Below are 19,873 nucleotides of genomic sequence, written 5' to 3'. Positions count from 1 at the left end.
ATCTCTGATTGTTTCATGATCAGCATACTGTTAAGCGACATATGTTCACTTCAATGCTGATGAATCCATTCTTTCAATACATAACCAAGTTCTTCATTTTTCACTTTATGCAGTGGTTTTCTACTTTTCATAACACGCTGGAGGAACTCAGCAGGTCGGGCAGCATCCATGGAACCGATGAGTCGACGTTTCCGGTCGGAACCCTTCATCAGGACTGAAGAGGGAAGGGGCAGAGGCCCTATAAAGAAGGTGGGGGAGGGTGGGAAGGAGAAGGCTGGTAGGTCCAGTTGAAAAACCAGTAACTTGAAAGAATTCTGAAACCCGTGAAACCCGACGCAGATTGGGGGGCCGCTTTGTTGAGCACCTCCGCTCCGTCCGCCACAACATACAGGATCACCCAGTAGCCACCCACTTCAACTCTGCTTCCCATTCCCATTCAGATATGTCCATACATGGCCTCCTCTATTGCCATGATGAGGCTAAACTCAGGTTGGAGGAGCAACACCTCATATACCATCTAGGTAGTCTCCAGCCCCTTGGTATGAAGATAGAATCCTTCAACTTCCAGTACTTACCTCCCCCTCCCTTTCTCTATCCCTATTTCACTCTGCCCCCTCCCCAAGCTGCCTATCACCTCCCTCATGGTTCCACCTCCTTCTACTACACATTGTGTTTTCCCCTATTCCTTCTTCATCTTTCCTGCCTATCACCTCCCTGCTTCCCCTCCCCCATCCCTTTGCATTTCAAATTACTGGTTTTTCAACTGGACCTACCAGCTTTTTCCTTCTCACCCTCCCCCCACCTTCTTTATAGGGCCTCTACTCCTTCCCTCTTCAGTCCTGACGAAGGGTTCCGGCCCGAAACGTCAACTCATCGGTTCCACATTTGCTACCCGACCTGCTGAGTTCCTCCAGCGTGTTGTGAGTGTTGCTTTGATCCCAGTATCTGCAGATTATTTTGTGTTTTCTACTTTTTATTAACTTTGGTTCATTACACACGGGACCACTTCTCAGAACAGTCTGTGATGCACAGAGATGTGCACATCGCCTGGGAAACTTCCCAGCGCCTTGTGGAATTTTCCATTTGTGATGTCATGTCAACGCTAAAAAAAAAATCAGATATTGGAGGTTTTCGGATTATGGAATTTCGGATATGGGGTACCGAACCTGTATTTCAATAATGGAAAAGAATTTACAGTGACATCCTGCTCTAAAAGCCAAATAGTCTAGTTCGAGATGAAACAAATTATACTAATTCAATACAGTAGTTAGAAGCGTTGGGGAGTAATTTGCAAAGAGTTGCATGGCTGGAATAATAAACAGATCGGAAAGTGGAAGCGTTTGGGCCAGGCTTTGACCTATAGCGCCATCGTGGAAAAGAAAGGAGACAGTTGATGTCCCTATGACTGTCAATGAACATCTGAATAACTTACGCGGGCGGAAATGAGCGGCCACGTCGGTCAGAAAGCAAGAAAAGAGGGAAAAAGGAAAACGACCAAAGCCGCTCAGAGTGGAGGGGTTGCTTGCGCATGCGCGGCCCCAGGCAAGGTGCGCATTTGTCAGCGGCCCGCGCGTGGGCGCGAGGGAGGTGGGGCAAGCGCCAAATCAGCCGGCCCCCGCTCTGCCGCGCATGCGCAGAGGGCAGAGCCTGTGGCACGGGGTCAGTGGTTCGGTTGCGCGCGAGCGGGCTTGATTGTTTCCTCGGATTTTTGAAAACAAATTGGAAAGAAAGGGCGAGCGGCAGCAGCCTCCGTTCCGCATGGTGAGAATGGCGGATAAAGAGGGTGAGTTTTGCCTCGGGGGTGCCCCGCAAGCAGCGTCGCATGAGGGCTGTTGGGCCCAACGGCGCTAAATTCCGGGGCAAAAGGCGGGGGAAGAGGAGGCCTAACTCGGCAGCCGGCGCCCACAACCACAACACGTCCGGGTTTGGGTTGCGCGGGAAAAGCAGGTTAGGAAGGGGTGGCTGGTGTCCTACTTAACGCACCAGCGGCGCAGTTGTCCCCGGGTGCGGAAGGCCGTGCAATTCGGTGGCCTGAGGAGTTCGTCGAGCCTGTGGTTTAAGTGGTCATGCCTCAACTGCGTTTGGCATAAAGCTGACAAGGGATAGGGAGTAAAGGGAATAGAGCTGAGGGTCTGCCGTGGGTCAAGTAGGCAAGAGACCACTGTGGAACATCAACATGAACTAAATTTGTTCAGTAGGTTTCACTTGGTTGTGTGTGTTCGTGAATTTCAACCAAACGCTGAGCAACAAAAATGCAATTTTCTCGCTTTAACTGTTTTGCATGCTTTATTAAGTAGTTGATAGACCCAGTTGTAATCCGTGTGTGGGAGCCTTTCGTGTAACATAACCTGCAGGTCCGCAGTGGCTAGGACCGAGGTGGTCCCATGTATAAAGAGCTCTTCTTGAATTTGGGTGAAGGAAATCAGAGATATTGTCATTTGTAATGCGGGAAGCATGCCAAATATTATGTAAAATAAGTTTCTTAACACTTTAGGACTTGTCATCATGGTTTGTATGTTTGTGGATCTGGGCCACTGAATATTTAACAATAAGAGGAAGAGTCTCACTATGCTGGATATTATGAGGTGAATCTGACGGTATTAGAAGTATGTGATTTTGAATATACAGATTCTGGATGTTTTGTCTGCATTTTAATTTCTGGCACTGAACCTGTTTAGGAAACTATTTAACAGTGATGTGTTTTATAGTCTTTAATGTAGTACCTTGACTGAAGATGTTTGTCAGGAACATTACTGAAATAAACTTATGGTTCATACCACTAAAGAAAAAAGGGAAGTGACCAGTAATTTGTCTCAGCTTCATAAAGATTTATTCTCAGGCAGTTGTCATAAAAGGCTTGCAGTACAGAGGGAATTGCCTCTTTATTCCCAGTATTTTGTAAGAGGAATTTTTATTTTTCTCATCCACTATTAATGCCAGTTGAGCAAAATCTGCTCATCACTACATAATGTCAGACAAGCATTACATTTTAGAGATAGGAATGATTGAGAAGTTAGCTGTTGTCAAAGTCCATATGATGCTGTAAGATTTGTTTTGAAAAGGGGAGGGGGAAGAAGGAAAGTTTCAGAAGAAATTCATCAAGACTTTGAACACTATAAAATGTAACCCATAAAAATCAACTTTCTTATTAAATCTTTTATTTATAGTTACATGTCTATTTGAGCCATAAAATTGTCTTCGTTAAATGTAACATGAACCATCTAAAACCTTTTCTACCCCTGTATCTTTGTGGTGATTTTTATTTTGAGGGGAAAACTTGATGGACTGAAAATAATAAATGGTTCTTTCAGTTTATGACGATGCAGTGGAGGAGCGTGTGATCAATGAAGAATATAAAATATGGAAGAAGAATACTCCATTTTTGTATGACCTAGTTATGACTCATGCATTAGAATGGCCAAGTCTTACTGTACAGTGGCTACCTGATGTTACCAGGTAAATTAATTTTTGTTAAAGATTTTATTTTTTATATTTTTTACTATGTAAAATGTTACTTTTTTGATTCTTAATAGTATTGCAAGTCTAAACTTTGATTTGTAGAGAATATCACTATTCCAAAATTGTAATTCAAATTGCATTGCATTAGCTTGCATTCTAAAAGTTGGAGATTTGTGGTGGGGATTTGAGTTGCCATGGCAGAACTTAACATAAGGTGAATCAGTCCACTTTTAAAAATGCATTGCAATTAATATATTTCTCCATGTAATTTGTAGATTTTATGTTGATTGCCATTTCAATCTTTATTTAAAAAATTGTCTTGTGCAGGCCTGAAGGAAAAGATTACAGTATTCACCGTTTGGTGTTAGGGACACATACATCTGATGAACAGAACCATTTAGTTATTGCAAGTGTCCAGATCCCCAATGATGACGCTCAGTTTGATGCTTCTCACTATGATAGTGAGAAGGGAGGTATGTTCTGTTGTGTTATTGTTTCTGTGGTATTTGTTTCATTCTGTATTCCATGTCTGAGTCTTGAGGTAAAGCTACTAGACATTGATTTCATCTCAATACATTTGCATCTGTAGTAATGTCCTCTAACAATCCAGTGTGCAGTCTAGACATTTTGACTGAAGCATAATTCTCAAACAATTTTATTCAAAGTCATTTTGTGTTCATCCCTTTTCGTAGGCTATATTGTTGAGAGTTATTCCTCTGAATTTCTCACACCATAGTCATGCTACTGCTAAACTCACTTGATCATGTCATGAAATTGCGAATGTCACTCTGGGTAAGCAGTTTAATGCAAAAAAATTTAGAAAATTTCTACAAACCACCCAGATCAAGTTGAAGTTTGGACTGAAGTAATTTGATAATTCAAATTTTCTCGCCATATCTGAATGCTTTTATTGGGGTGTAGCATATATTCACTAATTATGTTTCATGTTAACTACTTCTGGAATACATACAAAAGATCTTTATGCACTCTGCCACAAGTTGGGGGGGGTGGGGGAAGAAGGTGTTCAGTTTGCTTTTTCATTTTGCAAGTTTTATAAAGATACAAGTTCGTAAATTTATTGTACAAAGCATGATGTTATAAACTGAGTTTCTGTTAGCAGTGGAATTGTTTTAAAATTAGCCAGTTTTATTTCAAGCATGAATTTTGCTGCTACAGACATTCTCGTATGCATTTAATCCATTGTCTAAAGGACCAATACCTAGTTTACTGTGGTGCTAGGAAAAGTATGAACTGTAAGTGGTGCCAAACCTTGCCTTCGCCTCAGTATTGTAAATTTACAATGTTGTATTAGGGAGAGCTGTCGTTAAATTAGAAATGTTTGATGGGAATGCTTTCCAACTTGTTTCCTTCTCCAGAAACATCTGATTAAGAATTTTCAACAAACAATTGTGAACAATTTTCCCAACAGGTGATAGCTCCCTTACGTCATAATTTGCTGGTGTACTTTTGTCAGTAAATATAAACTCTCATAACATGTCATTTTCAATTTTTCAGAATTTGGTGGATTTGGGTCTGTAAGTGGAAAAATAGAAATAGAAATTAAGATCAATCATGAAGGTGAAGTGAATAGAGCACGTTATATGCCACAAAATCCATGCATTATTGCCACCAAAACTCCAACCTCTGATGTTCTTGTCTTTGATTACACCAAACATCCGTCTAAACCAGGTAAGGAATATTAGTCACTTAGTTCAGTCTCTAGGTGTGTACTGAAAGGATTATACATGGAGGATCTTAAGGACAAAAATGAGAATTTGCAAATGAATACTCAATGCAGGTATAAGGGACTAAATAAAAACCTTCTGCATTTTCCTTCAGCAGAGAAGCTTCCAACATTATATTGAAAGAGGAAATACAGTGGATTCTGGTTAATTGGAATACACTGGATCTAGTACATTTTGGCCCAAATAAGCGCTGCCATGTTCTTTTGATTGACTATAAATGAACAAATCAGTGCAGATAAAAGACTGCCATCTTGCAATGCTTTGCACATTTGCATTCTCCAAATCTACATTTTAATTGTAACATTCAAGCAAATTGTTGCAGCCTTGAAATTCTTAATTTCTAGTTTGTTGAAGTAGTGAAATTGTTTCATTTTCATTCCCAGCACTTTCTGGCATCTCCAGGCCTAAGTGCTTGAAACCATAGTGAGCAAAGCAGTTCTGAATTGTCTGAGCTTATTTCTCACCAACTATCAGTGTCAAGAATCACTGCTTTTTGAATACACACCCAACTGCTACTATTTAAAAATGGTCTGCTGTAAGTACTGTGTAGTGTTTAACGGTCACACGAGTAGACATCACTGACGCTATATAGCATTAGCAAGTTTCCTGTCTCAATTCTACAGAGGTGTCCTAAACGAAGAGAATCCTGGCTATTTTCTTCATTCTTTCAGGGTTGTCCCAAATAAGCTGCTGCCCTAATTAACCAATAGCCCATTTAAATGTAGTCCACTGTAATTGTGAAACACAATAGGTTAATCTTTGAACAAGTTGGCTGAATTTAATATAGATGTGTCATCATATTAGAAAATCTGGGATTTTCTTTTAGAGGTAAGGTTTCAAAGAAATGTATACAATAGGTGGTCTGGACAGTGTAATCATGAGACTGCTGTTCCTGTAAATGGAACATCAGAAAGTTTTTGAAAGAACAGGCCATTCAGCCCAACAAAGCTTACATATTTCCTATTCACATAGTGTGTTTGAAATAACTATCAAGGTTAGATTTGAAAGTCACTCAGGTACACTCTCTAAACAACCAGCTAGTTTGTTCCGTGTGTCCACAACTCGCAGGGTAAAGAAATGCTTTCTGGTGTTAGTCTGAAATCTCCCTTTAACTAGTCTTCATCTTACTTATACCCTTAATGATTTTGAACACTTTAATCATGTTACCTTTTATTCTATGTCTACTTAGGCTAAGCATACCCTGCAGACCTGGAATGAGTCTAGTACTTTTCTGAACTCTGTCCAGTGCTAGAGGCCACAGATATAAAAGAGAATATTATTTCGAGTGACATGAAAAAAAATCTCTTAACATCGATTATGATTAAAAATGTGGGAGGCAAATTCCATTGTGACCATCAAGTGGAACTAGATATCGTAAGGAACATTTTGGAGGAGAACTGGGCTGTAATGTGTAAGATGCTCCAGTAGAGAGATACTGTGGTCGAGGCTGATTGGCTTCCTCTGCTATAGCCATTCCATGATTCTTTGAGTTAATGAGGTCATTGTTCTCTCCTAAAACAAATGAAACATGTAGAAATGGACTTCATGATATTTATTTTTTTGACTGTCCGGAATAGATACAAGCAGCACTTCAAACTAGAAAAGTTTCTACATTGCCAAACTTTTAAAATGAATGTGTTACTACAACATTGCAGTCATTAAAAGTGCACTGTTGTCATATGGTTATTTCTACTCGGCATCAATAATGCTTAAGAATCTGCTCTAAATCTGGGTTGAATGCTTTTCTCTCAAGTGACCATGGTGCAATTTATAAGCAACAGTTAACTGCCCAAAAACTTGTTTGTTCAAGTTAATCACAAGCAAGAGGAAGTCTGCAGATGCTGGAAATTCGAGCAACACACAAAATGCTGGAGGAAAAAAAGTACAGTTGATGTTCCTGCCAAAGGGTTTCAGCCCGAAACATCGACTGTACATTTTTCCATAGATGCTACCTGGCCTGCTGAGTTCCTCTAGCATTTTGTGTGTGTTACTTTGCTTTCCCTGAATTAGATTTTAAAATTTGAAAAAACTTCCATCAGATACTGTTTTGTCTTTTCAAAAATGTGCATGCTTGGAAGCAACCTGTTTTTGGTGTCAAAAGACACAGCTGCGTATTTTCATTAATAGTTATCAAAGGCAGCTGAACTCTAGAAATCTTTTTCTCAAAGAAAAGGCCTTTCAAAATCCCCAGATTGCTACGGAGACAGGTGTTGTAAATAAGCCTTGTTAGATTCTCTCATACTTCTGCTGCTATAATCCAAAATCTATTTGTTTCTGTGGTGGTGTGTACAATATATTCAGAAGGAAAGCAAAGCATGAGTTTAATGATGGATTATTATAAAAAGCTGACTTCTGCTTTGGTTTGTTTTGTTTTGCTAGATCCAAGTGGTGAGTGTAATCCTGACCTGCGGCTACGTGGTCACCAAAAAGAAGGATATGGCCTCTCCTGGAACCCAAATTTAAGTGGACATCTTCTTAGTGCTTCAGATGATCATGTAGGTACCATGATGCTTCATTGCTTGATCAACTGAGTGAGAGATAGATGTACTTTATTAATCCCGAGGGAAATTTGGTTTTGTTACAGCCGCACCAACCAAGAATAGAGCGTAAATATAGCAATACAAAAACCCCCCAACAATTAAACAACAAAAATGCAAACTATACCAGATGGAAAATAAGTCCAGGGCCAGTCTATTTGGCTCAGGGTGTCTGATCCTCCACGGGAGGAGCTGCACGATCGCTGGCCACAGGCAGGAACGACCTCCCGTGCCGCCAAGTGTTGTATCACGGTGGAATATAGCACGGAGCAACTGTAGTCCAAACATTTTGCACAATATAAGGCTAGCAGGAAGGATGAAATTATAGCTATAAGGGGCCATGAGAAGGCCTTGGCAGACAGGATTAAGGAAAACCCCAAGGCATTCTACAAGAGGATAAGACGTGAGGAAATAGGACCAATCAAGTGTGACAGTGGAAAAGTATGGAACTGGAGGAGATAGAGGTACTTAATGAATACTTTGCTTCAGTATTCGCTATGGAAAAGGATCTTGGCGATTGTAGGAATGACTTGCAGCGGACTGAAAAGCATGTGGATATTAAGAGGATGTGCTGGACCTTTTGGAAAGTATCAAATTGGAGAAGTCACTGGGACGGGACGGGATCTACCCCAGGCTACTGTGGAAGGTGAGGGAGGAGATTGCTGAGCCTCTGACGATGATCTTTGCATCATCAATGAGGATGGGAGAGGTTCCAGAGGATTGGAGGATTGTGGATGTTGTTCCTTTATTCAAGAAAGGGAATAGAGATAGCCCAGGAAATTATAGACCGGTGAGTCTTACTTCAGTGGTTGGTAAGTTGATGAAGATCCTGAGAGGCAGGATTTATGAACATTTGGAGAGGCATAATATGATTAGGAATAGTCAGCATGGCTTTGTCAAAGGCAGATTGTGCCTTACGAGTCTGACTGAATTTTTTTGAGGATGTGACTAAGCACATTAATGAAGGCAGAGCCATAGATGTAGTGTATATGGATTTCAGCAAGGTATTTGACAAGTTACCCCATGCGGGGCTTATTGAGAAAGTAAGGAGGCATGGGATCCAAGGGGGCATTACTTTGTGGATCCAGAACTGGCTTGCCCACAGAAGGCAAAGAGTGGTTGTAGACAGGTCATATTCTGCATGGAGAATGGTGACTAGTGGAGTGCCTCAGGTATCTGTTCTGGGACTCCTACTCTTCGTGATTTTTATAAATGACCTGCATGAGGAAGTGGAGGGATAGGTTAGTAAATTTGCTGATGATACAAAGGTTTGGGGTGTTACGGATAGTGCGGAGGGCTGTCAGAGTTTACAGCGGGATATTGATAGGTTGCAAAACTGGGCTGAGACAAGAGTTCAACCCAGATAAGTGTGAGGTGGTTCATATTAGTAGGTCAAATATGATGGCAGAATATAGCATTAATGGTAAGACTCTTGGCAGTGTGGAGAATCAGAGGGATCTTGGGGGTCCGAGTCCATAGGACGCTCAAATCTGCTGCACAGGTTGACTCAGTGGTTAAGAAGGCATACAGTGCATTGGCCTTCATCAACTGTGGGATTGAGTTTAAGAGCTGAGAGGTAATATTGCAGCTATATAGGACCCTGGTCAGACCCCACTTGGAGTAATGTGCTCAATTCTGGTCGCCTCACTACAGGAAGGATGTGGGAACCATAGAAAGGGTGCAGAGGAGATTTACAAGGATGTTGCCTGGATTGGGGAGCATGCCTTATGAGAATAGGTTGAGTGAACTCTGCCTTTTCTCCTTGGAGTGACAGAGGATGAGGGGTGACCTGATAGAGGTGTACAAGATAATGAGAGGCATTCATCGTGTGGATAGTCAGAGACTTTTTCCCAGGGCATAGTTTTAAGGTACTTGGAAGTAGATACAGAGGAGATGTCAGGTAAGCTTTTTACGCAGGGAGTGGTGAGTGCGTGGAATGGGCTGCTGGCGGCGGGGGTGGAGGTGGAAGCGATACGGTCTTTTAAGAGACTCCTGGATAGATACATGGAGCTTAAAAAAAAATAGAGAGCCGTGGGTAAGCTAGGTGGTTCTAAGGTAAAAACATATTTGGCACAGCTTTGTGGGCTGAAGGGCCTGTATTGTGCTGTAGGTTTTCTATGTTTTTTAATATTTAAACATGATTAGTTGTAAACTGCAGTCAAAAAAGAGAATAGAAAACTTTGATTATCGCTGTTTTTAACATGGTTATTATACTATACGTTAATCTTTAAAACAACTAAAAATTATAATGACATTAGGGTTTCAGATTGAGAATCGGTTTTTTCAAAATGGTGTTAGTAATAATTTAACTTGTCTATTTTTCCACAGACAATCTGTCTTTGGGACATTAGCGCAGGTCCAAAAGAAGGAAAGATAGTTGATGCGAAAACGATATTTACAGGTCACACTGCAGTTGTAGAAGATGTATCCTGGCATTTACTGCATGAATCCTTGTTTGGATCAGTGGCTGATGACCAGAAACTCATGATGTGAGTACAGCATAAATGCTAATTTTTAACTAAAGTTATAGTATAACCATTGAAGCAATAGGAAAGATTAATGTTACTTCCTGTATCGGAGGTATTAGCTAATATTAAGGGCTATAATCCCAATATTTTTTTCTAAAATAAATGCATGCATACACTCGCAACTACCATCACACCTCCTGCCAGTTGATTGGGCTAACTGTTAATCAGGGTAACCACCAATATGTAATAACTATTGAAGACAAGAAAATCAAGAAAATAATCTGGATTCCCTTTATTTATTTGGCACACAACGGCACTTAATTGGAGCATGAAATTGTTGCCGAGCAGTTTCTAACTAACATTGGTTGCATGCACTTGTGTAGCAGTTTGACAATACACTGTGCTTAGAGCAATCATATTTTTATATAGTGTCAGTTGTGTCTGTTTGTGTTCAAAAAGCAAAGATTATGTCACTGATGGTTTCAAGTATTCAGGCTTGGAGGTGGCAGAAGCGGCCGGGAGTGAAAATGAATTGATTTCACTGTATAAAGTTATGAACTATGGAGAATTTGAAAGTGTCTTGAACATTTCAATGAAAATGGACGTTTGAAGAATAGTCATCCAAAGCATTGTATGAAGGCAGTCCATTATCTGCACCAGGTGTCTGCGCTGATTTTGTTTATTTAGTCAATCAAATGAATACAGCCACGTACACTGGATCAATTCCTCTGTCGATAACTATTAGTAACTAATACAGTTTTATAGTATTGTAATAGTATCAGTGTTTTAATTTGTTCTGTATTCCATTTAAAAATATCTTTATAATACCTTTTTAACTATTTCCATGAAACTTTGATTAATTGGGGCCGCAGCTTAATTGGGCCAAAATGTATTGGTCCTGATTTGTCCCAATTAATCAAAATTGTGTGTGTGTGTGTGTACACACACGTACTCACATGCACACAGCTGTTTGCAGATGATAGGAAGCTAGGTGGAGGGGCAGGTAGTGTTGAAGAAGTACAGTCTGCAGGAGCACTTGTATACAGATTAGGAGAATGGATAAAGAATTGGCAGATGGTATGTAGTGTAGGGAAGAATTTAGTCATGCATTTAGGCAGAAGGAATAAAGGTGTAGACTATTTTCTAAATGAGAGAATTGAGAAATCAGAAGTGCAAAGGATTTGGGAGTCCTTGTGCAGGATTCCCTGAAGGTTAACTTGCAGGTTGAGGGGTGGTACAAAAGGCAAATGCAATGTTAGCCTTCGTTTGGAGAGGATTAGAATATAAAAGCAAGGGTGTAATGCTGTGGCTTTGAGGTACTGGTTAGACCACACTGGAGTATTGTGAGCAGTTTTGGGATCCTATTTAGGAAAAGATTTGTTGGCAATGAAGAGGGTCCAAAGGACGTACACAAGAATGATTCTGGGAATGTAAGGGTTAACATGTGCATAGCATTTGATGGCATTGGGCCTGTACACTGGAGTTTAGAAGAACGAAGGTGATCTCACTGAAACCTATTGAATATTGGAAGCGCAAACATGAGGAAATCTTCAGATGCTGGAAATTCAAGCAACACACACAAAATGCTGGTGGAACACAGCATGCCAAACAGCATCCATAGGAAGAAGCACAGTTGATGTTTTGGGCCGAGACCCTTCGTCAGGACTAACTGAAAGAAGAGATAGTAAGAGATTTGAAAGGGGGAGGGAGAGATCCAAAATGATAGGAGAAGACAGGAGGGGGAGGGATAGAGCTGAGAGCTGATAAGTTGATTGGCAAAAGGGATACAAGGCTGGAGAGAGGAGAGGATCATGGGATGGAAGGCCTTGGGAGAAAGAAAGGGGGAGGAGAGCACCAGAGGAAGATGGAGAGCAGGCAAGGAGTTATTGTGAGAGGGACAGAGAGGAAAAAAATAATAAATAAGGGATGGGGTAAGAACGGGAGGAGGGGCATTAACAGGAATTAGAAAAGTCAATGTTCATGCCATCAGGTTGGAGGCTACCCAGACGGAATATAAGGTGTTGTTCCTCCAACCTGAGTGTGGCTTCATCTTGACAGTAGAGGAGGCCGTGGATAGACATATCAGAGTGGGAATGGGACGTGGGAGATCCTGCTTTCTCTGGCGGACAGAGCGTAGGTGTTCAGCAAAGCGGTCTCCCAGTCTGCGTCGGGTCTCGCCAATATATAGAACCGGGACCACCGGACGCAGTATATCACCCCAGCCGACTCACAGGTGAAGTGTCGCCTCACCTGGAAGGACAGTCTGGGGCCCTGAATGATGGTGAGGGAGGAAGTGTAAAGGCACGTGTAGCACTTGTTCCGCTTATAAAGATAAGTGCCGGGAGGGAGATCGGTGGGAAGGGATGGGAGGAACAAATGGACAAGGGAGTCACGTAATATTGGAAGGCCTATATAGAGTGGATATGGAGAGGATGTTTCTTATATTTAAATCAGAATTTGATAGGTTGTTGTTTAACATGGGTGACAAAGGTTGCAGGGAGAGACAGGAGAATGGGGTTGAGAGGGATAGGAAATCAACCATGATGGAATGGCAGAGAAGACTTGATGGGCTGAATGGCTTAATTCTGCTCCTATGTTTTATTGTCTTATGGACTTGTGGATGGTATTATCCCAAATACATTAATATTTGCCGGTGATCTTTCTGGTTTTCTACAGTACTATGCAATGCATGTTCTAATGCGATAATGAGAATTTTATAGAAACCAGTCTTCATTATTTTGTTTTTTTTTTCAATAATGCTTCATGAAGTTTGTGGGCTTCTATCACAGGAATTTGTTGGGTTGATAGACTTTCCGCTGCGCAAAGTTTTTCTGAGTGCTCTGTCCCTTTTAGAGGGTATAGTGTAGGCTAGCATTTTGCTTGACTGCTTTTTATATGTGAGTGCTAGCAAGTGACTAAATCATGGTGTCTCAACCCCTTTGTAGTGTGTTAGCTTTTCAATATAAGTCGTCACATAGGAATAAGAATTTTTGATGTTTTTTCTCTTAGCCAGTCATAGAAGAATCTTATGAATTTGTTCAAACAGCTAACTCAAATAGGATTTGAGTCTAATGACTTGCATCTACTCATCCTTAGCCTCAAAAAAGTGTATAAAACTAAAGATCGTAAATGCTCAATTGGGCTAAACTTCAAATACCCTTGGTCAGCACATTACCTACAAAGATATAAACTTGCCCTGTGTATACTATTGCAAGAATCTCAGTTTGGTGAAGAAAAATTACTTTGTGTTATTTTGTAACACAGTACAAAAATGTTGATTTTCATTTTATTTCTCACTAAAACTTAAGTTTTGTTTTCCAGCTGGGATACGAGGTCAAATAATACTTCAAAGCCAAGCCACTCTGTGGATGCGCATACAGCTGAAGTCAACTGCTTGTCTTTCAACCCATATAGTGAATTTATCCTGGCAACTGGCTCCGCTGACAAGGTCAAAATTTTTGTTTCTGTCTAGTTTATGTTGCATTTTTCTGTACTTTTTCTCAAGTGCTTCTGTAAGTTAAGATTCTTTTGAACAAATGCAATATTATCAGTATTATGACCATGCATCAATTTTTCCAAGATATGATTTTGACTTGTATTTTGTACCTAGACGGTGGCATTATGGGATCTACGAAATCTTAAATTAAAACTTCATTCCTTTGAATCACACAAGGATGAGATCTTCCAGGTGAGGAGCTTTAGATTTTTATAAGTTGGAAACTACAGTACTTGTTTCTTGATCAAATTGGGCTACATAAAGCACAGATTTTGTTTGCAGAGTTTAATCTACAGTGGCATACAAAAGTTTCGGCACCCCGGTCAAAATTTCTGTTACTGTGAATAGCTAAGCAAGTAAAAGATGATCTAATTTCCAAAAGGCGTAAAGTTAAAGATGACACATTTCTTTAATATTTTAAGCAAGAAAGCTATTTCCATCTTTTATGGTTTCAAAATAACAAAAAAGGAAAAGGGCCCGCAGCAAAAGTTTGGGCACCCTGCACGGCCGTACTTAGTAACACCCCTTTTGGCAAGTATCACAGCTTGTAAACACTTTTTGTAGCCAGCGAAGAGTCTTATCAGTTGTTTGGGGGATTTTTGCCCATTCTTCCTTGCAAAAGCCTTCTAGTTCTATGAGATTCTTGGGCCGTCTTGCATGCACTGCTATTCTGAGGACTATCCACAGATTCTCAATGATGTTTAGGTCAAGGGACTGAGGGCCGTGGCAAAACCTTCAGCTTGCGCCTCTTGAGGTAGTCCATTGTGGATTTTGAGGTGTGTTTAGGTTCATTATCCTGTTGTAGAAGCCATCCTCTTTACATCTTTGGCTTTTTTACAGATGGTGTGATGTTTGCTTCCAGAATTTGTTGGTATTTAATTGAATTCATTCCTCCCTCTACCAGTAAATGTTCCCTGTGCCACTGGCTGCAACACAAGCCCAAAGCCTGATCGATCCAGCCCTGTGCTTAACAGTTGGAGGGGGATTCTTTTCATGAAATTCTGCACCCTTTTTTCTCCAAACATACCTTTGCTCATTGCAGCCAAAAAGTTGTATTCAAAAGGTTCAAAGGAACATCTAAACAAGCCTGATGCATTTTGGAAACAAGTCCTGTGGACTGATGAAGTTAAAGTAGAACTTCTTGGCCGCAATCTCACAGAACTAGAAGCCTTTTGCAAGGAAGAAAGGGTGAAAATCCTGCAAAGAAGAATTGAAAGACTCTTAGCTGGCTACTAAAAGCGTTTACAAGCTGTGAATCTTGCCAAAGGGGGTGTTACTAAGTACTGCCGTGCAGGGTGCCCAAACTTTTGCTTTGGGCCCTTTTCCTTTTTTTATTATTTTGAAACTGTAAAAGGTGGAAATAAAGTTTTCTTGTTTAAAATATTAAAGAAATGTGTCATTTTTGACTTTATGCCTTCTGGAAATCTGTTCATCTTTTACTCACTTAACTATTCACAGTAACAGAAATTTTGACCAGGGGTGCCCAAACTTTTGCATGCCATTATATGTGTTCTTTTGTCCATAAAATGATAGAAAATATAAGGATCCTATTGGAATAAAAATGCGAAGGTGACTTTTGAGAATTATTCTGTACTTATAGATTAAGGGATTTATTCATCAGTCATCTTTAAGACTGTTAAGCATTTGGAATTTTGTACAGCAAATTAATTTATCCATCACCTTAAAGATTAAGTCCTCTTCCTTTCAATTTATAAATATGAACAGTTTGCAATTTAGTTGCACTTGTTGATGCCTCAGCTGTGTGTTAAGCCAGTGGTCCCCAACCACCGGGCCGCGGACAGCATGCGCAAAGCATGTGCTACCGTGCCGTGAGGAGGCGATATGATTTGGTGATATGAGTCAGCTGCACCTTTCCTCATTCCCTGTCACGGCCACTGTTGAGCCATTACGCATGCGAAGTCGTTACCCACGCGTCATCCATTTCAGCACGCGAAGGAGATCAACTCCTCGAGCTTGCAAATGACGACGGGCTGGAAAGTATGTTTGACATAACATCTCTGCCGGCATTCTGGATCAAAGTCAAGGCTAAAAATCCCAAGATAGCCACGAAAGCACTGAAAACGTTTCCATTTCCAACATATCTCTGCAATGAATGCAACGAAAACTAAATTGCAGAATAGACTGGACATAAGGAACTCCGTTGGACTATCGCTGTCTCCCGTCACCCCTCGATAGGACCGTCTTGTTGCAGGAAAACAAGTCCAGGGCTCCCACTGATTCAGCAATATTGGTGTGTTGCAATGATTTTATATGTTCATACGGGGAAAATATGTGCTGCGTGTTTAATATCCAAACGTTACTTAAAATGTTATGATGCTATTGACTTATATAACTATATAACAATTACAGCACAGAAACAGGCCATCTGTGCCCTTCTAGTCCGTGCCGAATGCTACTCTCACCCAGTCCCACTGACCTGCACTCAGCCCATAACCCTCCATTTCTTTCCTGTCCATAAACCTATCCAATTTTTCTTTAAATGATAATATCGAACCTGTCTCTACCACTTCTACTGGAAGCAACACACATAAGAGATGCTGGTGAACGCAGCAGGCCAGGCAGCATCTGTAGGAAGAGGTGCAGTCGACGTTTCAGGCCGAGACCCTTCGTCAGGACTAACTGAAGGAAGAGTGAGTAAGGGATTTGAAAGTTGGAGGGGGAGATCCAAAATGATAGGAGAAGACAGGAGGAGGAGGGATAGAGCCAAGAGCTGGACAGGTGATAGGCAAAAGGGGATACGAGAGGATCATGGGACAGGAGGTCCGGGAAGAAAGACAGGGGGGGGGACCCAGATGATGGGCAAGAGGTATATTCAGAGGGACAGAGGGAGAAAAAGGAGAGTGAGAGAAAGAATGTGTGCATAAAAATAAATAACAGATGGGGTACGAGGGGGAGGTGGGGCCTTAGCGGAAGTTAGAGAAGTCGATGTTCATGCCATCAGGTTGGAGGCTACCCAGACGGAATATAAGGTGTTGTTCCTCCAACCTGAGTGTGGCTTCATCTTTTGTAGAGGAGGCCGTGGATAGACATGTCAGAATGGGATGTGGAATTAAAATGTGTGGCCACTGGGAGATCCTGCTTTCTCTGGCGGACAGAGCGTAGATGTTCAGCAAAGCGGTCTCCCAGTCTGCGTCGGGTCTCGCCAATATATAAAAGGCCACATCGGGAGCACCGGACGCAGTATATCACCCCAGTCAACTCACAGGTGAAGTGTTGCCTCACCTGGAAGGACTGTTTGGGGCCCTGAATGGTGGTAAGGGAGGAAGTGTAAGGGCATGTGTAGCACTTGTTCCACTTACACGGATAAGTGCCAGGAGGGAGATCAGTGGGGAGGGATGGGGGGGACGAATTTACAAGGGAGTTGCGTAGGGAGCGATCCCTGCAGAATGCAGAGAGAGGGGAGGGAAAGATGTGTTTAGTGGTGGGATCCCGTTGGAGGTGGCGGAAGTTACAGAGAATAATATGTTGGACCCGGAGGCTGGTGGGGTGGTAGGTGAGGACCAGGGGAACCCTATTCCTAGTGGGGTGGCGGGAGGATGGAGTGAGAGCAGATGTACGTGAAATGGGGGAGATGCGTTTAAGAGCAGAGTTGATAGTGGAGGAAGGGAAGCCCCTTTCTTTAAAAAAGGAAGACATCTCCCTCGTCCTAGAATGAAAAGCCTCATCCTGAGAGCAGATGCGGCGGAGATGGAGGAATTGCGAGAAGGGGATGGCGTTTTTGCAAGAGACAGGGTGAGAAGAGGAATAGTCCAGATAGCTGTGAGAGTCAGTAGGCTTATAGTAGACATCAGTGGATAAGCTGTCTCCAGAGACAGAGACAGAAAGATCTAGAAAGGGGAGGGAGGTGTCGGAAATGGACCAGGTAAACTTGAGGGCAGGGTGAAAGTTGGAGGCAAAGTTAATAAAGTCAACGAGTTCTGCATGCGTGCAGGAAGCAGCGCCAATGCAGTCGTCGATGTAGCGAAGGAAAAGTGGGGGACAGATACCAGAATAGGCATGGAACATAGATTGTTCCACAAACCCAACAAAAAGGCAGGCATAGCTAGGACCCATACGGATCAAAGTCAAGGCTACTGGAAGTTCGTTCAACACTTACTTCAAGCTCCCCTGATAATTGACTTATCACTATATTCATAGATTATTCCACAAACCCAACAAAAAGGCAGGCACAGCTAGGACCCATACGGGTCAAAGTCAAGGCTACTGGAAGTTCGTTCAACACTTACTTCAAGCTCCCCTGATAATTGACTTATCACTATATTCATGCGAGGAAAATATACGCTGTGTGTTTAATATTAAATTCATTAGGTAAACCCTTTTAGAAAGGAAATTGAGTGCATTAGCCACATATCACCGGTGTTCCGGTTGTGATTGACAGCCCCTCCCCCCCCGAACAGAATCGCCAAAAACAACTTGTAGAAAAAAATCGCATATGCATGCGCACTGGTGGCCGCGCAAGGCTTCATGGTCATTGTAGTCTTTGTCGGGGTAAACCCAGCATATTTGACTGCTCTTGTCTGTTGGCAACCCTCCCCCCTCCCCCCCCCCGCCCCCAAGCTCAGCCGGTCCACAAGAATATTGTCGATATGAAACCGGTCCACAGTGCGAAAAAGGTTGGGGACCCGTGTTAAGCTATCTATGTACGCAAAAAATATTTTTATAATCTTCATAGGAAATGACTTGAGAAATGAGGTACTACAATTTATCAGCAAATTAGCTACCTCTGCTTTGGCATAAAGATTTGCATCCTTTAATTTCCTTTAAGTACATATGGATTTTCAAAGCTAGTAAGGTACAAAATGTTACCTTTATGTATGGTGCATATGATCTGAAATGCAGAACATCTCTGCTTGTATTGGTAGAACTTGTTTGTTTGTCCTGCTTGTTAAACAGAAGTTTCCTCCAACATTTGAAAGAGTAAAAACATTGCATTTAGATATATCTAACTTTACCATAGCTGATCCCATTCTTTTACCTGCTAATTCTGATGCACAGCCAGATTGCTCACAGCAATGACCTGATGTTCGACTCCATTGTAAACTTCTAGCACTGTTATCAACAAATTGTTCCATTTCTACCTTTATTGCCTCTACCTAAAAATCATCTGTGTTGAAACCCTCATCCATACCTTTGTTACCTCGGGACTTTGACCTTATTCTGCATAAAAATTTGATGTACATTGACACTTGTTTAAGGATTCCTGAAGTTTAACTTCTATTTCCTGCCACGAGCTTACTTCAATTAGTAATTGATTACTAATTACTAGATTACTTCAATATTGGCAGGCTTACATTTGTGAAAGTGAACACTAGAATTTGAACCTCAGACTTCTGTACCTGTGCTTTATCTTTTTTTATGACATTCCTTATAATCTCTGCATTTATTTTGTAATGGCTATATGCGAGTAATCGGTTGTCTTGTAGGCAAATAGCAACATAACTGATGCTGCAGGTACATTGATTTCTTAATCAACTACCTTGTGTATCTTTATTAGCTCATTACTTAAAAGATGAAATCTTTGAGGTACTTAAGGCCTGTCATGGCAAATGATCCCAACACATTAGTCTGGTAGGAGTATGAAGTGCAGAAATAAGGCTGCTGTAATTTTGACCTTTAGCAATTTTGCTTGGAACAGGGGTTCCCAACCTTCTTTGCACCGCGAACTGGGTTTCATATTGATAATATTCTTGCGGACCGTTGGGGGGTGGGGGGGGAGTAGGGTTGCCACCGGACAAGAGTAGAGCCATTTACGTTGTTTACACTGAGAGACTACAATGACCATGAAGCCTTGCGCGGGCACCAGTGCGCATGCATGCTTTGCGCATGCGTGTACGTGCCGATTTTTTTTTCTACAAATCATTTTTGGTGATTCTGTTGGGGGGGGTGTTAATCACGACTGGAATATAGGTGATAAGTGGCTAATACACTCAATTTCGTTTAAAAGGGTTTATCTAACGAATTTAATATTAAACACACAGTGCATATTTTCCTCGCATGAATATAGCGATAAGTCAATTATCAGGGGAGCTTGAAGTAAGTGTTGAATGAACTTCCAGTAGAAGTGGTAGAGGCAGGTTCGATACTATTTAAAGAAAAATTGGATAGGTATATGGACAGGAAAGGAATGGAGGGTTATGGGCTGAGTGC

The 19,873-nt window shown here is 41.5% G+C and overlaps 1 protein-coding gene across 2 annotated transcripts in view; it reads left to right on the top strand.

Annotated features, from left to right (window-relative positions):
• Positions 1–1,626: 1,626 nt before the first annotated feature.
• Positions 1,627–19,873, top strand: part of LOC134348129 (histone-binding protein RBBP7) — a 28,242-nt gene continuing 9,995 nt past the window's right edge. The window contains exons 1-8 of one of the 2 annotated variants that reach the window (XM_063051046.1): positions 1,627–1,783; positions 3,312–3,456; positions 3,787–3,932; positions 4,975–5,148; positions 7,584–7,699; positions 10,070–10,230; positions 13,531–13,657; positions 13,820–13,897. In XM_063051046.1, the coding sequence (XP_062907116.1) occupies positions 1,759–1,783; positions 3,312–3,456; positions 3,787–3,932; positions 4,975–5,148; positions 7,584–7,699; positions 10,070–10,230; positions 13,531–13,657; positions 13,820–13,897 (972 nt within the window). In that variant the 5' untranslated portion in view covers positions 1,627–1,758. The remainder of the gene's footprint in view (positions 1,784–3,311; positions 3,457–3,786; positions 3,933–4,974; positions 5,149–7,583; positions 7,700–10,069; positions 10,231–13,530; positions 13,658–13,819; positions 13,898–19,873) is intronic. The other variant, XM_063051047.1, reaches the window with a different exon arrangement.

This window comes from Mobula hypostoma, chromosome 6 (assembly GCF_963921235.1).
Source record: "Mobula hypostoma chromosome 6, sMobHyp1.1, whole genome shotgun sequence".
In the NCBI taxonomy this organism is placed as follows: Eukaryota; Metazoa; Chordata; class Chondrichthyes; order Myliobatiformes; family Myliobatidae; genus Mobula; species Mobula hypostoma.
This window is presented reverse-complemented; position numbering and strand designations above follow the sequence as displayed.